This window comes from Protopterus annectens, chromosome 9.part0 (genome assembly GCF_019279795.1).
Source record: "Protopterus annectens isolate FY-2018-M chromosome 9.part0, PAN1.0, whole genome shotgun sequence".
Classification (NCBI taxonomy): Eukaryota; Metazoa; Chordata; order Ceratodontiformes; family Protopteridae; genus Protopterus; species Protopterus annectens.
In genome coordinates, this window is record NC_056743.1 from 919,128,036 (window position 1) to 919,148,915 (window position 20,880).

Consider the following 20,880-nt stretch of genomic DNA (forward strand, 5'->3'; position numbering starts at 1 on the left):
ACAGATTTCACTGAGGGAGATGGTTCTCCTTAATCCCTCTGGAAGGATTGCGGAGTTAATGAAGGAAAGCGGGTGTTGGTCCTCTGAAGCTCCCTTTTCTGAGGAGTCGATGTTCCCTGAGGTATTTGGGGTTGGCTTTTCTACCTCCTGGGAAGTTCCACCTGCTAATGAACTAATGGACCTAGTTTCTCAGCTGGTACGGAAGGAACCTGATGTGGTGGAGCCAATCCCATGAAAACCAGATAAGATTTTAGTGATTTCTCAGGACTAGGTCTCACTAGTATAAGGCTCCCCCAGCAGATGCCATGGCTGTTGTGGGAACCACAAGGAAGGAGCTCTCACAAGAGAGCACATCTGATGTTATGTGATCCTATCTCGCCTACATTCTGAACTGATGGGTTCGGAGCCGATCCCTCGGCTCCGACTCGGCACGCTAATGCTATAGAGCGAGGCCTCTTATTGGCTGAGCTATCTTTATCCCAGGATGCACCACCACTAATCCCCCAGATCTCGTTTGCCGCTAACAAGCTTAGACGTGGTCTCAACTTGGCTGGGCTAAGTACTATTTATTTAGGCTTTTTCCTGTCACAAATTTCCTTTCTTTAAACCCAAAAGCTGTTTTAACAGCTATTGTTGTTATATTTGTGTGATTGGTGAATTTCTTGTGAAAAATTCATGATTTTTTTAGTCAGGGAAGGTTTCCCGTTTTAGTTAGAGGGGCCTTCCCCTGTTGCTTTGCTGTTTGTGTCTCTTTCTTGGGTCAAGTACCCGTTTAAGTTAGAGGGTCTTGACTCTCTTTCTTTTTTTCTGTCTGTTAAATTGTTTAGTGTTTAAAAAAAAAAAAAAAAAAAAAAAAAGAAGAAATTTTTGTTAAAGTCGTTGGATTTAACTTTACCTTGTCTAGTGTAGTGTTTTTGTCACTTAGATAGGTTCTGTGTTAAACAGTTATGTCTAAAGAACACAAACCCTCCGGGTTTAAGAAATGCACGAGGTGTGGTTTTAAAATGTCCATAACGGACGACCACTCCTCGTGCGTCTATTGCTTAGGTGCCAAGCACCTACAAGAGTCGTGTAGTGTCTGCCACGCGTTCTCTTCTAGGGTACTCCAGGAGAGGAAGAACAAATTAATCCTCAAGGGATTAATCAAGCCTTCCTTCGAGGAGGCTTTATCTTCCTCTCCGTCTCCTTCTAAAAAGAAGAAAGCGTCGGCTCCGACCAGTCAGTCGGAACCGACCGCTAAAAAAGCTAAGCAGACTTCTCCATCAGCTCCACGGACTTCGGAGCCGAGGTCGGAACGGTCTGCCTCGATGCCTCCAGCCTCAACTCCTCTGGTTTCGGAGCCGAGGTCTGGGGCATCGAGAGGCGGGTCACCCTCGTCGGCTCCACTGATATTGGAGCCGATAAGGGTTACCGGCTCAGACTCTTCCCCTCGGGCGAAGTCCTTATCGGCACCGAGGGAAATTTCCTTGAAACCTTCCTCGGGCCGATAGTTGTTGAGTCCATTCGAGCCGGTCCCGAGCCCCGGAGCCGATGGAGAAATCGGTTCGGGCCCGATCGGTATCCTCTAGATCATCCAAGATGTCTGATTCGGACATCGACAGGGTGCTCCTTCGACTCTTCCAGTCTCCGGTGTTCCAAAAGCTAGTTTCGGCTCCAGCCCATTTGGCTTCGGAGCCGATGGTCCACTCCCCTACTGTGATTCCTCCTCCAACAGCTTCGGCACCGTTGGAGCCGGTGCTAGTGGAACCTGTGGAGGTGTTAGGGTCGGGCCCGACCCTTGCTCCAACTCCGGCTCTTGGGTCGGAATTCAGTACATGGACTTCTTCCTTCGGCCATGGGGGGAGGCTTTGGGATTGATGCTTTCAGTTCCAAGTCTCCCTCTCGGTGCGTCGGCGGAGGGAGTGCCATCCACTGTCGTGGCCACGGAGGTGGAACCCTCCCAGGATTCTGGTGGTCCCGCCTTCAGGGCTATGAGGAGTGCTTTAGCCAAATCTTCCTTGGCTACCTCCACGGTTTCCCCAGCTCCTTCCCTGCATACGGAGACTGGGTCGTTGGCAGTCCCCCTGTCCTTAGACAGCGGAGCCCCCGGGCCTCAGGTTACCCCCGCTGGGGTTTCTCCCCCTCCTGGAGGTCCTTCTGAAGCCTCTTCGGAAGAACCCCCCAGGAAGAGATCGTGCAAGAGGAAGCACGTTGACTCCCCTGATGAGTCTCTGACATCCGACACTGATCTTGATGATGCAGAGGGGTCCCCCAAGTCGTCCTCGGATGATGTCTCCTTTGCAGACATCATGGAAGCCCTAAAACAACGAGGCTGGCAGTCCAAACCTCCCTCTGCTGATGAGTCGGTGTTCCTGAAGGCCTTCGGGGCTCAGCCCTCCGCCTCCTGGGTGTCTCCGCCCTTCGACGAGCTCTTGGATTTGATCTGTCGAAGGGCGTGGGAACACCCAGACTCTGTGGAACCGGTGCCTGCTCGTCCGAACAAATTTCTCTCGGCGCCCCCTAATAGAGAGTTCCTAACTAAAGGTGTGGCTGTAGATGCTTTGGTGGTGGCATCTGCTACCCAGCAAGATGTAGCAGAGGCTTCTACGTTCGTCCATCCTCCTAATAAGGAGTCTAGGAGCATGGATCGGTACGGAAAGCGCACCCTCAGTTCAGCGGCCTTTACACTGAGGTCCTTGAACTACCTTACGCACTTTACCAGATTTCAGAGGGATCTGATTAAGGAGCTATCCGATACCCTCTTGGGTAACCTGCCTGAGGAGCTGGCCCAGACGGTTGGCTCTCAGCTGGCTACAATGTCGTCCATTTCGAACTCGTCCATGAGGCTCATTTCTTATGCAGCCGAAGGGGCAAGTAGAGCGGCGGGTACAGGCATTGCTCTACGGAGACAAGCCTGGCTCCGTCTGTGTCATTTCGCGGAGGCCTTTAAGTCTTCTTTTGCCGACGCCCCCTTTGATGGGTCCTCCCTGTTTGGACCCAAGGTAAAGGACACACTAACTCGCTGTGAACAGGAGGGTAAGACTCTGACTGTCGTAGGGGCACGATTTTCCACTCCCTTTCGGCCTTATCCCAAGGCTAAAAGAGGAGGGAAAATGTGGTTCCGTAGATCTCAGAAGCCTTACCCCTCTCAGCAGGAGGGTTCCCCTTCCAGAGGCAGAGGAGGGGGAAATTCTTCCGGAAGACGCCGTCCCAGAGGCGGCAGAGTCCCTCGCAACACTGGAGACCGCGAGTCCTTTCGTGGCTCTTCAGCCTTTCATAGTCCCTGAGGGATTGCCCGGCTGTGCTGCTCCGGAGCCAGTCGGGGGTCATTTCTCGAAGCACCTAAAGGCCTGGGAAGGGATTACTCAGGACCGATGGGTGCTTCAGATTATTGCCGGAGGTTACTCCATCCCATTCTCTCACCCCCCCCCCATCAGTCCAAAAAAATCCCGGACCCGCCACCCAGTCAACGGGATACCGCAGCCTCAGAAGTTTCAAAGCTGCTGCAAAAAGGAGTCATCCAACCGGTCCCTGCAGACCAGATCGGATTAGGGACTTACTCAAGATTCTTTTTGGTGCCAAAAAAGACCGGGGACTTGAGGCCCATTTTGGATCTCAGCATCCTAAACCGTTCAGTCAGAAAGTCCAAGTTCCGAATGGTCACCCTACAAACCATTCTCCCATTGCTGGAGAAAGGTGTTTGGATGTGCTCCATAGATCTCAAGGACGCTTATTATCATATCATGGTACATCAAGCGTCCAGAAGACATCTGCGCTTCAGCCTAGGAGGCAGTCATTTTCAGTTCCGTGCGCTGCCCTTTGGTCTCACCACAGCCCCCAGGGTGTTCACCAAGTGTTTGGCAGTCGTGACTGCTCACCTGAGAAGTCTAGGATTCCAGGTGTTTCCGTATCTAGACGACTGGCTCCTAACTGCCACCTCCAAGCATCTACTTCTGCGGAGCCTACAAACCACTATATCACTGGGCAATTCCCTTGGAATCACCTTCAATTGGCCAAAGTCTGTGTTGCTGCCGTGTCAACGAATAAGATTTATAGGGGTAGAGATAGACTCAAACCAAATGCGAGTCTATCTACCTACAGACAGGATTCAAACCATACAGGCTCAAGTTCGAGCCTTACTTTCCAGATCCAAAGCCCCAGCCAGAATGATCCTGCAGCTATTGGGATCCATGTCCGCCACGGTTCTTCTAGTCCCCTTGGCAAGGTTGCACATGAGAATTCTCCAGTGGCTTCTCTCAGCTCAGTGGTCCTTTCAGGAACTTCCCCTCAGTCACCTTGTATGGATCACGGAATCTTGCAGACGGGACCTTCGCTGGTGGCTAGTGCCCTCCAACTTGGATCAGGGACGACCCTTTGTTCTACCTCCTCCGGCGGCCACTTTGACCACGGACGCCTCCCAGACGGGGTGGGGGGGGGCATTCCCTGGGCAGGTCAGTCCAAGGCAAATGGCATCCGGAAGAGACTTTGCTTCATATCAACATCTTGGAAATGAGGGCAGTACTTCTGTCCCTTCAAGCCCTTCACGATTATCTCCCTCAGGGCGTAATTGCTGTTCACTCAGACAACATATCAGTTGTTTGGTACCTGAACAAACAGGTAGGGACCAGATCCTATCCTCTTTGCAGAGAAGCCATGACAGTTTGGGAATGGACAGTCTTGACCAAACGCTTCCTAGTGGCTACTCACATACTGGGCAACTCCAATGTGATAGCCGACAGATTGAGCAGGACCATCCTCTCCCCTCACGAATGGTCTCTGAATATGACAGTGGCAAGTCAGATTTTCAGCGAATGGGGAGTTCCGTGTTGCGATCTCTTCGCGACTCCTCTGAATGCGAAGTGCAAAGAATTCTTCTCCCTATACCCGGCTCCGGGGAAGAGCCCCATGGACGCATTAGTCCATCCTTGGCCCACCGGCTTGCTTTATGCCTTCCCTCCAGTTCCTCTCCTTCCCAGAGTGATTCAAAAGGCATCTCTCTTGGGGAGCAAAATGATCTTAATTGCTCCTTACTGGCCTCGTCAAGTGTGGTTCCCCTATCTTCGGAAACATGCCTTGGAAGGTCCTTGGTTCCTGGATCAGATCCCAGACCTACTGGTTCATCAGTCGGGACTATTCCACCAGTCCCTACACACCTTAAAATTGACGGCTTGGCTCCTCCTCTTCCGACGATAGTCAGGAGTCATACATTGGATCCAGATGTTGTACACATATTATCTTCGGCCCATAAGTCTGCTACAAAGAAACTGTATTCTAGCAAATGGAAAAGATTTGCTATTTGGGCTCAACTCCGGGGCCTGGACCCCATTTCTATTCCTGTGGCAGAAGTACTAAAATTTCTGACTTCTCTTTTCAATCAAGGCTCTTCAGTTTCTACCATCAAGGTACAATTGGCAGCAATTTCTAATTTTCACGAATCCATAGACCCACCTTTAATGAGCAACAGATTGTGTAAGACCTTCTTGAAAGGTGCTGCTCTATTAAGACCTCCGATTTCTCATCCTGCACCTCCATGGGATCTCGATATAGTGTTACGCGCCTTGACTTCTTTCCCCTTTGAACCAGCAGCTACATATGATCTAAAGTTTCTATCATGGAAGACAGCTTTTCTGGTGGCGATTACTTCTGCTAGAAGAGTTTCAGAGCTTCAAGCTTTGTCAGTAAAACCCCCGTACTTGGTTTTTCACAAAGACAGAGTATCCCTCAGACCAAATCCTTCCTTTGTCCCTAAAGTTTGTTCTACTTTCTGCTTACAACAATCGTTAGAGCTTCCAGTTTTTTTCCCAAAATACTCTAACAAAGCGGAGTTCATATTCCACACACTAGATGTCCACAGACAGTTACGTTTTTATTTAGACAGGACCAAACAAACAAGGAAAACAGATCAGTTGTTTGTATCCTTTGCAGATAACAAATTGGGCAAAGCCGTCACAAAGGTCACTATTGCCAAATGGATCAGGGACTGTATTACTCAGGCTTATTTTTATTCTAACAAAGAGCTTTCCACCTCTGTCAAGGCTCATTCTACAAGGGCTATGGCTACTTCAATAGCATTTCATTCTAAGCTTGCTATTAGTGACATTTGTGCTGCGGCTACATGGTCTTCACCGCACACCTTCATTTCCCACTACAAATTAGATGTGGCATCTAGAGGACGAGCTTCATTTGGTTCCACAGTGCTCAGGAGTGTTTTCCAATGAGCCACCCGGGATTTAGGTGCTAGGGACGCTGTCCCATCAGTTCAGAATGTAGGCGAGATAGGATCACATAACATCTTTTAGTTATGTACTCACCATAACTTCAGATGTTTGGGATCCATCTCGCCTACATTCCTAATAACCCACCCTCCTTCCCCCTTCCTTGGAGATCAGAGGATGTCAGAAGGTCCGAATCCTGTTGTTTCATCTTGAAACATCTAACAATGTTATATAATCAAGTTGTGCATGTATGCGGACAAACAAGATCTGGGGGATTAGTGGTGGTGCATCCTGGGATAAAGATAGCTCAGCCAATAAGAGGCCTCGCTCTATAGCATTAGCGTGCCGAGTCGGAGCCGAGGGATCGGCTCCGAACCCATCAGTTCAGAATGTAGGCGAGATGGATCCCAAACATCTGAAGTTATGGTGAGTACATAACTAAAAGTTTTCCCTCCTAATAAAGAATCTAGGGCAAAATAAATATTTACCAAGGGTGAACAGGAAGACCAGACCCTGTCTCCAGTTGGCATACACATTTCTATTCCACAAAGGACCTTTTCCCAAAACCATAAAGGGGGAGGAAGCTATGGTTCCAAACCTCAAAGGGTTTCTGTCAGGATGCTTCTGAGGAGGGACCCCCCCCCCCCAGGGCAGAGGGGAGAGTAACATTAATGGACATCACCCCAGAGGTGGACTGCAGATTGAGTGGTTTTGCAGTTCTTCCACAGAGAAACCCTACCAGTACTCCTGAGCGGTTTCTCAACTGCTGCACTCCGGAGACAGTTGAGAGGCACTTATCCCTCCATCTTCAAGCCAGGCAGGCCATCATTCAAGATGCCTGGGTGCAGAAGTTAATCATCAGAGGCTGTGTTATTCCCTTTGTTTCCCCTCCTCAGAAAAAGAAGAAAATTCCTGACTTTCCACTCATTCAGATGGAATTTGCAGCAAGCAGCAGAAGCAAGAAAGCTGCCAAAAAAAGAGTCATCCAGCAGGTCACCCCATCTCAATTAAGATCCAGAGTTTATTCAAGGTTCTGTTTAGTTCTGAAGAAAACAGAGGATCTAAGGCCTATCCCGGACCTAAACAAGCTCAATCAGTTCATGATACAGACAAAATTCCAGATTGTCATGGTTCAGTCCATTCTACCTGTTCTGAAGGAGGATAATTGGATGTTCTTCATAGATCTCCAGGACAGGCACTGTCATATCAGGATGCAGAGCAGAAGATTTCTCCTTTTCTGTTTGGAATCCAGTTTAATTCAGAACACTGCCCTTTGGCCTCACCACTTTCCCAATGATGTTCACCAAATGCATTGCAGGGGTAACAGCTTATCTCGGGTTGCAGGGGCTCCAGGTGTTCCCATATTTGGATGATTGGCTCCTTACCACAGCAACCAAGGATCTACTAGTTCTGTGCAGGGACTTCTTGCTCTGTTTTGCTCCACAATTAGAGATTGCCATCACTCTTGGCAAGAGTTAACTAACGCCAACACAGAAGACAAAATTTATTGAATGCCACCTGAGCACAAATTCTCAAATAGTCAAACTCCTGTAGTCCAGAACTTTGTCTCTGCATCAGGTAGCTTCAGAGATTCTTTGCCACCCTTGTCCCCCAACAAGATTTATCCACCAGCTTTTGGGCTTAATAGCTGCTTCAGTCACGCTAGTTCCTCAGGCAAGGTATTACATGAGAATCCTGCAGTGGACGCTGTCAGTTCAATAGTTATTGATGTTGCATCCCCTTCATGTGTCGGTACATCTCACACTAGTTTGCAAAAAACTCATCAGTTGGTGGTTGACCTAGTGTCATGGGTCAGCAATTCTCTCCACTGCCCCTAGTAGCTACTGTGACCATGGATGCTTCCCTTCTGGAGAGGGTGTGGGGGGGGCATTTTGAGGGGAAGATTTTTCATGGTTCTTGGTCATTGACAGAGGACAGACTTCACATTAGTGCCTTGGATATTAGGGCAGTCCTCTTAGGACCGCAGCCCTTTCAGGACTCCCTCCCCAAAGGTGTGATATCCATCAAGACAGACAACATGGCAGTAGTCTAGTATATCAACACCAGGAAGGAACCCATTCATATCCTGTCTGCTGGAAAGCCATGAGAGTGTGACAATGGGTGATTACTAATTGCAGTATACATCCCAGAACATCCAATATTATGATGGACAAACTGAGCTGGTCTATTCTTCTGCCCCACAAGTGGTCCCTCAATCAGAAAGTGGGAACGCAGATTTTCAGTCACTGGAGCTAACCCTGCTGTGATCTTTTTGCTTCTTATCTAAGTAAGTGCAGTAGTCACTTTGTCCTGATCCCTCCACAAGACAGACACCAAAGGATGCTGTAGTCCACAACTGGCCCCTGGGCCTACTTTGTACTTTTCTACCTTGCCCTGCAAGGCCACTGTTACCCTCATTGCTCCTTTTAGCCCTGACAGGTTTTATTCCCTTTTCCTCTAGCCTCATCTAATACATCTGCCTTTGACGTTGAACCCTTGTCCAGACTTTCTGTGTCACCCGCCCAGTCAGCCACATAGTGACCTGAAAACACTGAACGTGACTGCATGGTTTCTTCAGTTTTATTGGTGGCAAGGGATGTCAGGCTGTCCCCCATTTATTCGAATTTTAGCCTCTTCACACAAAACAAATTCCAAATAAATTTACCTTAGCAAATGGAAAAGATTTACTTTATGGGCGTGCTTCAGAGGTTTAAACCCTTTTTCAGCTCATCTTTTATTGATTTTTGATTTTTTGCAGAATTGTTACATAAAGGATCCTGTTACCAACCATTTTCAATTTTAATGTTGTGAAGAATCAGACTTCTTCTGCTTCTCTAAAGATTTTCAAAGCCTTTTTCAAAGAAATCTTCCTTTTAAGACCTCCAGTCAGGGATCCAGTTCCCTTCTGGATATTACAAACATGCTACATGCTTTAATAAAAGTTCCTCCCTTTAAGCCTGCTTCTGCTGTAGATCTAATTTTTTTTCTTGCAAAACTCTCTTTTGGTGGCTATCAAATCTGCAAGGAGGATCTCGGAGTTGCAAGCCTTACCATGCAAACCTCTCTATCTGTTTTTCGTAAAGATAGAGTATCTCAGAACAGGGGCGGCCACGGTGGTGCAGCGGTTAGCATTGCCGCCTCACAGCAAGAGGTTCTCCGGTTTGATCCTTGGCTGGGGTGCCTTCTGTATGGAGTCTGCATGTCCTCCCTGTGGTTGCGTGGGTTTCCTCCAGGTGCTTCGGTTTCCTCCCACATCCCAAAGACATTCTGTAGGTTGACTGGACACTCTAAATTGGCCATAGGTGTGAGTGTGTGCGTCTGTGTGCCTTCTGTGGAAGGTTGGGCGCCGGGCTGGCAACTCAACACTGTAAAACGCCACTGCCAATCATGAGCAGACAAGGTGATCTGCTGTGGCAACCCCTAACCGGGAAAAGCCGAAAGAAGAAGAAGAAGAAGAAGAAGAAGAGTATCTCAGAACAAATCCCCACAACCTTCCAAATGTGGCTTCTGAAGCAAACCATCAGTCTACCAGGGTTTTTTCCAAAGTTCTTGAAGGACTGGAATATACCTTACATATGCTAGAAGTTCATCATCAACCCGGTTTTGATTTGCACAGTACAAAGGATATCAGAAAGTCTGATTAGCTCTTCCTTGTCTTTTCAAATGCTAAGTTGGGTAAAGGATATTTTAAAGTAACACTGTCCATGTGGCTTTCTGACTGTATAACTTTCATTGATGAAAAGATGGGATTGGCCTTACATGGCAAACCAAAGGCTCTTTCTGCCAGAGCGGTGGCTACCTCCTCTGCCCTTATGGGTAGACTTCTCATTGATGAGATTTGTGCTGCAGTTACTTGATCTGCTGTTCATACCTTTGTGTTGTGCTACAGGTTGGATAATCCAGTTCCCATACATCCTTTGGCTCCACCATTCTAAGGAATATCCTTCTTTGAAACCACCCAGGATTTGGGTAGCTTGGGAATCTGTCCCAATTGTTGAATCTGACAAAAAAAGATAACATTAGATACAAAAGTTATGTACTTGCCATAACGCTAAATCCATGTTGTCCTGTTTCATCCGGTTCAGCATCCCTCCCTCCATCCTAAATTGTTATTCTCTGAGTCCTGACCAGATGGTTGGACCTGAACAGGGACCTTGTCTTTTGAACAGCTTTTCTCGCTATTTTTACTTGAGTCCTATTTGTCATATAGAGTGGTCAGCTAAGCTTGTTTTGTTTCCTAGTACAGATTTCTAACTGTAAGCAGGCAAACTGAGTCTGAGGTAATCTGGGGACCTTGGGAAGTTGAGGATAGGAGGAGGAGTCAGAGCCCTGGATGTAAGCTCTCGAAAAAGTGCTGAAGTCAGATTCAGTCAGATCCAATAACCCAATAAGCCACTTGTTGAAGTGGATGAAACAAGACAACATGAATGTAGCGTTTTGGTAAGTACGTAACCTTTGTTTATTTTGGAAAGTAATGAGTACTACTGATGATAATGTGAGGGGACTGAAAGATACTTGCAGACAGACTTTTAACCTTGAGTAAGATGCTGTATATACAAAAAGAACTACAACAGAAGCATCAGTGGTTACATGACCAATTGTTGATGTTTTTGAGAGGTGTGAAGGCTTGTTTTGTCATGAACTTTGCAGCCATATCTTGAACTGCAGTGCACACTGCTTCTTGAGAAAACATTGCAACTGGTTTAAGTGAGAAGTATGTTTGATGCCTACAAGATTACTATAAGTAGCATCACTTCGTAGCATGTTTTCTTTCAATGATATTAATTTCTATGTGCTAAGGTCCCTTATACCACTTTTCTTAGCATTTATAGTTGTATTCTAGATTTATTCTACTATATTGTATTGCCTGAAGTCATCTAGGGTGTCCTTTACAACTGTGTTTGCCTGCAGTACTTTCCTTTACAACTGTGTTTGCCTGCAGTACTTTCTTCAACAGCCATCCTTGCCAATTTTAGTTTGGTAGTTTCTTCACATCCATCCCAAGCAGAGTGAAATGCCTTTTCATTTTCAGACATTGGCCCTGTGGGCTCCTTTGTCAATGATGGCAGTGAAAAGCACAGAAGAAGAGAGCATTTTTAGCATGTCCATGCACTGCATTCCTCCAGATTAATTGAAGCCAGGTCTTGGATTATAAGTGATGACATCACTGTTGGCAGGTTTACTGTACTCAGCAAGGGCACTTCGAATATTCCTCAGGTTGCATCCTTCTCTAGTCAAGTTGATACAAGTGCATCCCCCTTATAGACTGTATTCCAGAATGAGCCATCAAGGCTGTATTGTGATGTTTGACCTTGTAAACCAGGTGTCTTATTCATAATTTGCCTTGCTAAACTCTTAACTCTCTAGCTTTAGTAGTCTGTAAGCTGTGTGAAGAACTGACCTACACCAGAAGGTGCAATTCCAGTACAGTGAACACTATTCTTGTTTCTGCAAACTGAGACAATATTAAATAAAACAAACAGATGTCTTCTAATTTTTCATTCCTAATGAAGTCATATTCCAAACCAAAGCCCAGGTATTTACAGCAGCTGCCACTACAAACATTTAAATGTGTCATTAGTAAATAAAGTTGTCATGTATTTCCTTCCCTGTGGATTCTTTTACTTCTGAGACCAGATTGACATTTTTTTTCTCTTTCTTTTTAAATAGGTGGGCCTACCTGCAAAGTCAGGAATATCTGGTGCAATTCTTCTTGTTGTTCCCAACATCATGGGACTGATGTGCTGGTCACCTCCTGTAGACAAAGCTGGCAACAGCGTGAGAGGCATCAATTTCTGTGAGGTTTGTCATTTTTTTACCTACAAGAGCAAAGTGTTTTGACTATGAACTTACCATATATAGTAATGGGTATAGCTGCATTTCCCGCTAAACAGATCAGAGGAGTAAGTGGCCACAAACGCAGCAAGAGTATCCAGTCATGATTGTGCCTACCCTGAAAAACTTGGCTCTTGACATTCAGAGCTTATCTGTTTATAGTGAAGCAACACAATTTATGGTTGATCTTCCTGTCTTCTATGAGACAGACTTGCCATAATCATAGTTAAATGCTACCTGTGGCCATTCCAGAACTTTTAACTGCAGGTTGCCCATCAGTTTGGGTTTAATAGGGCTACATCCGGAGAGTTAGGGGATAGGACAATATGTAAGCACATGATATTTACTAAAGAATCACACATTTGTGGACTTGTAGTATAATACTAGCACTACTCATTGCTGTACTGATTTTGCCAGTTTTGTGTTCTGCTATGTAAACTGGGTGGCAGCTTTGGACATTGCTGAAACAGAATGAGAAGTATGCAGTAGATGTTGAACTTGTACTTATATTTGATTTTATTATTAAAAAAAAGGCAAGCAGGAAGGTGAGGGCCAGCCTATTTGATTGAAAACATGGAACTCATCCAAGCCACTTACAGCCTAGGTTTAAAGTTTTCCTAAGTCCTAAATGGCCAACCAGAGGACAAGGACTGAAAAGCTGATGGTTTGCCACCCTTCATTTGAGGATGGCTGTAGGACCTACTACTGCTTGACTGTATTCTGTTTAACACTGGAAGGGGAGACAGTAAGTAGGCAGGCTAACCTTAAGTATCTGGACTACTAGAAGTCTAGCAAGAGCATGCACATGAAAGCATTTCCACACATCCTGCATGGCACATGCACTAAAAATACAGTACTTGTGGTATCTAGAGAAAGTGATGCCATCTGGAGCACTTCTAGAAAAAGTGCTGCCATTTGCAGAATGATATCTTAGCACCCTACAATTGTACTTCCTCATTCATGGCTACATTTACAGAGAGGACTGGGTGGATGAAATAGTGAGTGTGTAGAGTGTGGGACTGCAGGCCTTCAGATAGTTGAGGTAAGAACCCAAAACAGAAAAAAAATAAAAAAAGGAAACCAAGAGTCCTTGCACAACCCTGGGGATACAGGTAGACAATAAATATATTCAGTATAATAGCTATAGTACTGTTAAGTTTAACATTTTGGAATTCCATACTAAGTGATAGATTTAACAGAGCTGAGCTGTACAGACCAGACTTGCTCTTCAGTTAGTTTGCTATCTTAATATCTTCACTGAAAGCACTGCCTAGCTGTTTGAGTTAAGGGGAGGGCATCAGGACACATTTGAGAGAGACAGGAAGTCCACTGTCAAGAGATAAGGAGGACAAGAAGGCTCCACAGTATTGACTTGCAGGCAAGAGCTTAAGAAGAGTACAACCAAATGTAGCTGCTGAAAACTAGTATATGAATGTGTAAAATGTATTGCATAGCAAAGACATGCCAAGGTGAAGCAGGCTAAAATATAGATTGGATATGTCCTTGTTCTGTGGTATATAGAGATGAAGTCCTGACTATACTCCAGGTTACCTGTGTCTGAGTTGTGATACAAGAAGCTGAAAAAAACATGTAGGGAGAGTGGGAGTGAACAGCTAACACCATTTCATCCATTCTGGGGGGGGGGGTGGAAAAGTGGCCCAGTCCACTGTGGTGATGGCTACTTTAGGAGTGGGAAGAGTATGGCATGCAGCAGTGTGGACTGGGATGACCCCATACTGAATGTGACTGGGGGATTGCTATATGTGTATGGTGCTTGTGTGTGTCTCCCTAGGAATCATCCATTGCAGCATTCACAACCACCACAGGGAGTGGTTAAGTTGGGGGTCTGAAGATCTGCCTAGTGCAGTATGACAACCTATTCCCAGCCTCTGACTCTTACATTCTGGGAGAAACAAGTGGGAAATGGGCTGTTGCCCTAAGCAGAGAAAAATAAGCCATACGACTCTTGTCTTGGAGGAAACTGAATGGGATGATTCACCCTTAGGAGGAATAAATGAGTTTAGAGAGAACAAGCAGAAGGGGTGTGACAATAATCAACATGAAGCAGTTTTTTTTATTTAATTTTGGAAAAAAGGAACAAATATATTTATCTTTGCATACCAGTAATTGCTTAACATCCGACAAGGATATATGTTGTTTTCATATTGGCTTGTGCTGTACATACTGTCCATCATACTGACATTTTGTGAGTAGGTGCTGGTGAATGCTTTGTAATGTTGTGCACACATGCAAGCTTGTTTGTGTACAACTAAGAAGCACTTCTGTTTGAATAACCTTATGCCATCTGATGCTGAGTAGATATGTTGAGGTATCACAACCAGTGTAAGGCACTGAATGTATTATATGCATGTGCTTATCAGCATCCTCAGGGGTAACCTTGGAGATGGAAAAGGATCCTTTAGAATAACTTCTCATCGCTTCTTTTTAATCCATGGAAGGCCACCATAACAGGCCATGCCATCTTCCTGTCTTGTTCTGAGTTATGCAACAAATACAGTGAAAAGGCAGTGATACAGCTGTGACTCAGGGTTCTTCAGAGAGCAGAAACTTGATACAGAAAAAAAATGTCATTATTAATAGTGACAAGATTATGTGATTAAGAAGTCTCATACTTGTTTTGTCTCATGCTTTACATTTTTACTCCTCTCTTTACAGGAACTGGTATCACTGTTTAACTTCCATCACTATGATAACTTAAGGCATTTTGCTAGAAAACTCGATCCTCGCAAGGAAGTTGGAGAAGCCAGGGTAAGCTCAGCTAAGCATGCAGAATGAAGGATCTTTTTAACAACGGTCTGAATGCCAAAGTGCCAGAACTGGACTGTCTGAAGAGTGGTAATGGTACTGTTTATGTTATCAGCAGCCTCAGCTGCAAGTAGCTGGAAGAAACAAGAGTGTGGTCTAAGAGTGTATTTCTTCTGCAAGGAGGCTGATTGACAGTACTGTAAAAGTGACATAGAGGGCACCAGTAGTGGGCCAGTAGACCAGCTTACTTTGAGGAGGGTGCTGAGTAGAACCATGCTTTGCTTAGAAGCACACAGATTGACTCTGTCTCAGAGGATCCAAAATGGAAAGTATTCCAGCAGAAGGAAATGTAGTTATTTTTTTAGGAATATAGGAACAATACTAGACAAATGATTACAAGGATCATAAGATGCCTAGCCATGTACACCTTTAAGCAGACATACTTAAAAAGATTGTGCCTCCATTTGCAAGTACTTAATAGTGCTTACCTTTCAAATCAAACAAGGCTGTACATGACAGACAGGGAGTAAATTTGTGTCTACCCATCTGTCATCAAGACTAGCCATAAAGGTAATCTAAGTAGTACTTTGACCTGTACTGGTAAATTATTCCATAATGTGTTGAGTTGAGTTAGGAACCTCTCTCTCCAGCAAGTCTTGTTTTTAAAAGAAACAGCTTTAGTAAATTATCACTTATGACATAGGCAATCTTACATTTATATAAATGAAAATAAACCATAATGAAATATTTTCAGTCGCATACTTTATACATTGCTTATAATTTTTTCCATTCATTGACAGTCAAACATTACAAAGCTCATTCAGTTCCTGCCATCCTTTAAACCTCATTCCTCCTCCAAAACATTATTCTGCATGTATTATTCCCACAGTTCCCATTTTTCCTATGTAATTTGCTCCTACCTGTTTCTAAAGGTCCCATTTCCAGTTGTTTCATTTCTGTTACTATATTCTCTACCTCTAGTATAGACAGTTTTGACTTTGATTTCCATTTTCTAGTAATTGCTTTTTTGGCAGCCACCAGAATTAAACTCAGCAAGCCCTTACTATATGTAGGTAATTCTGATTCTGTATTACAGCTCAAAACATCATTTTCTTAGTTACACCAATTTGCTTACCCAGTATTTCCAGTAGAAGAGTTCGCAGTAGTGTTTAAAGTCTGCCAGCACATTACACTCCCAAAAATGATGTTCCCAATTGTTTCTTTCTTCCCCATCACACCTCCAACATTTGCAATATGCCAGAGGAAAAATTGTTTGGAGTCTGCTTGGAATATAAAAATACATATGCAAACACTTCCAAGCAAAGATCCTAAATATTCTAGACTTTGTTGCATAGTTGGGAGTCATACATATACCCCCCCATTGTTTTTGTGAATTGCTTATCCAATCTGTCTTCCCAATCCTTTCTAACCTCCTCTAATTGATTCCTATAGTTATCATGCAGTATTTTAATTGCCATACTAATTATCCTTTTTTTAACAGTGGCTTCTTTTCTAGATGTGGTATAAACTCTACCAGAGATGGTCTTTCACTTAGTATCCTTGTATTTCTTTCTGTTTGTCTATACTCTGATATCAGTCCTTGATAGGGAAGGCAGTCTATAGCCTGCAATCCAAATGGGTTCTTGACCTCTTCCCATTCTATTACCTTTCCCTCTGTAATTATTTGCTCCCAATGCCTTGGTTCCTTTGCCAGATTTCTCTAGTAAATTCCAGCCCCCTCTAGCCTATTCTGTGTACCCCTAATTGCAGTCATCCCTATCGGCAGAATCTCATTTTTCTATTCCCATGCTGGCTTAGTTCTTAGAATACTTTCTGCTATTTTATGAATATAATATTCTGTATGGTTGCTGTTATTCTCCTTTAGGATCTTCATCCAAAATCCCAGTCTCTCCTTGTTCCTTGAGCCCACCCACCCTTTTCATTATCATCCCTTTCCATTTTGAACTGCAGCTTTCTGCTTTTGCTATGTATAAGAGCCTTAACTATGTAGCTCTGAAATACCCCCTTCAAGTCAGGTATTCTCAAACCACCTTGTTCTATTTGCAAGGATCAACTTATCCAACTTGACTCTTGCCGTCTTCCCCTCTCAGATAAGATCTTTCAACTCTTTATTAATTGCTTTCCACAACTTCTCCTCTGATTGATAAAAATATACCTGATGTGTATAAAAGCAAAAGGACTAAAAACATTTTCACTGTTTGTATCTTGCTATACATATCCATAAAACAGAGCATCCAATTTCTCAGTTTTTGTATTATCCTTTGTTTAGTCTCTTCCCACATATCCTTAGCTGCCATAACAGAATCATTTTAATACATACTGCTAAATACTTAATTTTATTATGCCCCCCTTGCTGAATCAATTTGTGTGAGGTTACATAGTTTACAGCGGGTCTATATTATATCATTGAACGCTTAGAAAAGCGAATGATGAATAATCGACCCCATGTAAGTGAAAGCTTACAATCTCGAAAGCTCAGAACAGCGATTTTTTTCCAAGGGAAAAAAATCACTGTTCCAAAAAAAGAAAAAAAAATTTAAATAATACATAAAGTTGTGGGCTGTGCCCCCCCACCCCCTAATTAAATATACCAACTCCGAGACGCACTACAGTGCCGAAAACAGCAAAGTAATGGAAGCGGCCAAGCAAATTCTTTCCCTGGGAAAGAATTTGCTTAAAAGCCGCTTTGCTATTTTTCCTTTTCGTTGTTTTAAGTTCGACCATGACACATTCGATAGAATGCGTCTTCAGCCATCTAATAGGAACCCATTTACAGCTATTGCCTTTGTTTTATCTTTATTAATTTTGTATCCCGATCCACAACACTGAAATGTCCCTTACTGGTTATATCAGGTATAAAATAACATCATCTGCATATAAAGCCAATACCTTGAATTTCTGAATCTCTTATTTTCTTTACCAGTGATTCTAAATAGACTGCAAATAACAGAAGAGAAAAAGGGCACCCCTTCCCACACACTTTAATTTTCATCTCCAATTCGTCCTATATCCTCCTAATCAGTCTTATAATTTTATCAGGGAATGCAAATGCTTCCATTGCCCCACTCATAAAATCCCAGCTTACTCTTTAGAATGCTTTTGCTGCATCAAGACCCATCAACAGCAGTGGTATTTTCTTACATTCTGCTTCGCTCTGGATCATCATTGCTGTATTAATGTTGTCAGATATTTGCCTCCCCTCCATAAAAACCACATTGCTCTATATCACTTTTGGTATAACCTTTGCCATTATTTTAGCCATTATAGACAAAAACTCTTTATAATCGTGGTTTAAAATCAAAATAGACCTATATGAAGCTGGGTCTGATGGGTCTTTACCATTTGTAGGTATTACAGCCACCACCGCTTTCTTCCAGGATGTTGGTGCTTCTCCTCCTTTTAAAGAACTGTTAAATAAGACTTCCAGATCTTTATCACTTTATTTCTTCCTAACTTCTAAAGGAATACCATCTATTGTTTGGGCCTTTCCAGTAGGTTGGTTTAACATCACCATCCGTAGCACATCTCCTCCAATCCTTACTGTTAGAAATTGAGCCTCATCTTCCTCTAACTTTGGCATATTCTTCCATAAACATTTCCCTTTGTATTTTTTCTTGTTTTCATGTCTCTGCTTTATACAGATTTTAACATTTCTGGAATATTTCTAATACCTCTACAGGATCTCTGGTTATTTTCCTTGTTATAGGCTCCCTAAGCTTGGCAAGTTCCCTTTCTACTTTCTGTTGGCTGAGCCATCATGCTAAAAGTTTTTGTGCTCAGGAGTTATTATCAAAAAATAGTTGCTTAACAGCAGTCTTTCTAAACTCATACATATTATCGAGGCAATCCCTTATTTTCTCTTTAGCACTCTGAAATTGCACCTCCTCTTCTTCTGTGAGATTCACCCTATTCTGCAATACTTTAACCTTTGTCAGTCCCTGTAAATAATTCATGTTACTTCTTAACCATGTCTGTTTTTCCTTTATTTCCACCATATTTTTAAACTCCACTTTAATTTCATCCCATTCCCTAGCTATATTTTCAGAAGAAATCTGTATCTTCTCTAATAACTCCTGAATAATTTACACTACATCCATTCTTTAAATTCCTCTGTTTTTAACAGATAGGTGGGTAAGAGTCAGTGTCTTATTTTTATTTCATTACCCTGCATTTTTATTTTAGTTGTTATTGGTGCATGATCCAAAATAGTTATTGAATGTGTATCAAAACTTTAAATTAAATGCACATGTTCCTGTAGATATAACTTCTGTCTCACCAAGCCCAGTTTTTGTACCTTGGGGAATCATATGTAAATTCTCTCCGAACTCCTACTACTGAGTTATCATCTTCCGTACCAAATATTTTCATGCATTTCTTCAAAAATCTACCTTCTTTTGTTGTATTTTCCTTCTAGGCCGCCTCCTAGAGACATTTTTACTATTGCAGATCAAATTCCAGATCCCACCTTTAACTAATATTCCCTGCTGGCAGCTGATTGTTTCTCCCAGAATTTTTTTAAGCTCCATTGCAGCAGTTTAAAGTGAAATATAAATACATGCCAGCATAATCCTCCTCCCTTGCCAGTAGCCCCCTTAGTTCTACAAGTCTACCATTACTATATTTATTTTCTTCTTCTGTCACTATTGGAGCTCCTCTCACAACTAATCTAAGTACTCCCCTTTTTCTTGGTCCCAGATATTCCACTAAATAACTATCCTGAAATCCTTTTCTTTATCAAATTCACATGCTCAGTTCTTTTCAAATGTGTTTCCTGTAGTATAGCTATTTGCACTCTACATTGTATTATAGTTCACTACTGTTTCTTTTTTTGTAAATATCTCTGAGCCATTCACATTTAAAGATAATATGGAAAGCGTCATTACGATAACAAGTTATCATTCCAACCTGTAATGTGTAACAGCTTTTTTAAAATGTTGCATAGTTTCAGCTTCTGTGTTACATGCATACACTGTTTCACAGGTTGATCTTTTATGCAGTTGTTTCTTGTCATATTCATTTGAACCTGTGTCATATATTAGAATACTTTTTATTTTAATAAAAACCCTCAAAAAACACATGCACACACACCCAGAACACCCCAGAACCTATTAATTTAATGCTAACACACAAAACTATGTGCATCTTCAAAGAGTGAAGTTTATCCCTTCTAATAGGAACAGTTGTCCCAGATTGATGGTCACACTCACACACTTGAATTAACCCATAATGCAGGTTGTTATCCATACTAAGACGCATGGTGCAGCCTGTGCTACAACTTCCACTAAGTGCTGTCTGTTTTTGTCTTATCTTTGTTTTTTTCTCCCAGATGTAGAAAACACCTTGAATGCTTTTAGAAAACATCTCCTAGATATTGAAAGAAAAAAAATTCTGTTTTTTATTGCTCTTTATCAGATTGTCTCCATAGAAACCTGAGATTAGATACATGTCTGCTCTTCACGACAAGCCTTCAACATTACACTCTGAAAATTTGTGTGCAAGAGGAAAACTTTTCATTATATTCATTATTTCATTATATTTATTTATTTGCTTCTCCTTAAAACTTGTTATTAAATCAAGCCAAGGGCCTTATTCCGGCCATTTCCCTAAGCAAAAGTAAGAAAAAGCATATCATTTTTTTTCTCATGTCATATTTTGTATAGACTTTCTTCTGTTTTTACATTGCAGTGCCTACATGTCTTAAACAGGAAGAAAGAAGGAAGAAGAAAAAAATAGGGGCACCTGTTTACTTACTTATCCCTATTACTCGCAAAAATAATTGAAAAAGCTTTACTCTGATGTTGTCATTTTCATTCATTCCTCAACTGATGGAACTCTGATCCGACTTGGACACTTTCACTAGACTCACAGATTTAGCTCTAAAGCTCCTCCCTTTACTCACAATCCCCCACCATCCTGGTATAACTCACATCTTATTTGCTGTCACATCATTCAGACTTGGATTTTTTGCTCTCAAGCTAAGGATGTTAAATAGCATTCTCTCTACTTTTTTGCTTTTAATATCTGTTTTTCCTTTCCTTTGCCTTTACCCAAGTAGGTAACCGGG

The 20,880-nt window shown here is 43.0% G+C and overlaps 1 protein-coding gene across 2 annotated transcripts in view; it reads left to right on the forward strand.

Annotated features, from left to right (window-relative positions):
• LOC122811665 (glutaminase liver isoform, mitochondrial-like) overlaps nucleotides 1-20,880 on the forward strand; it is a 1,484,096-nt gene that overhangs the window by 945,958 nt on the left and 517,258 nt on the right. For both annotated transcript variants that reach the window (XM_044083661.1, XM_044083660.1), the window contains exons 13-14: nucleotides 11,865-11,996; nucleotides 14,706-14,798. In XM_044083661.1, coding sequence (XP_043939596.1) covers nucleotides 11,865-11,996; nucleotides 14,706-14,798 — 225 coding nt within the window. The remainder of the gene's footprint in view (nucleotides 1-11,864; nucleotides 11,997-14,705; nucleotides 14,799-20,880) is intronic.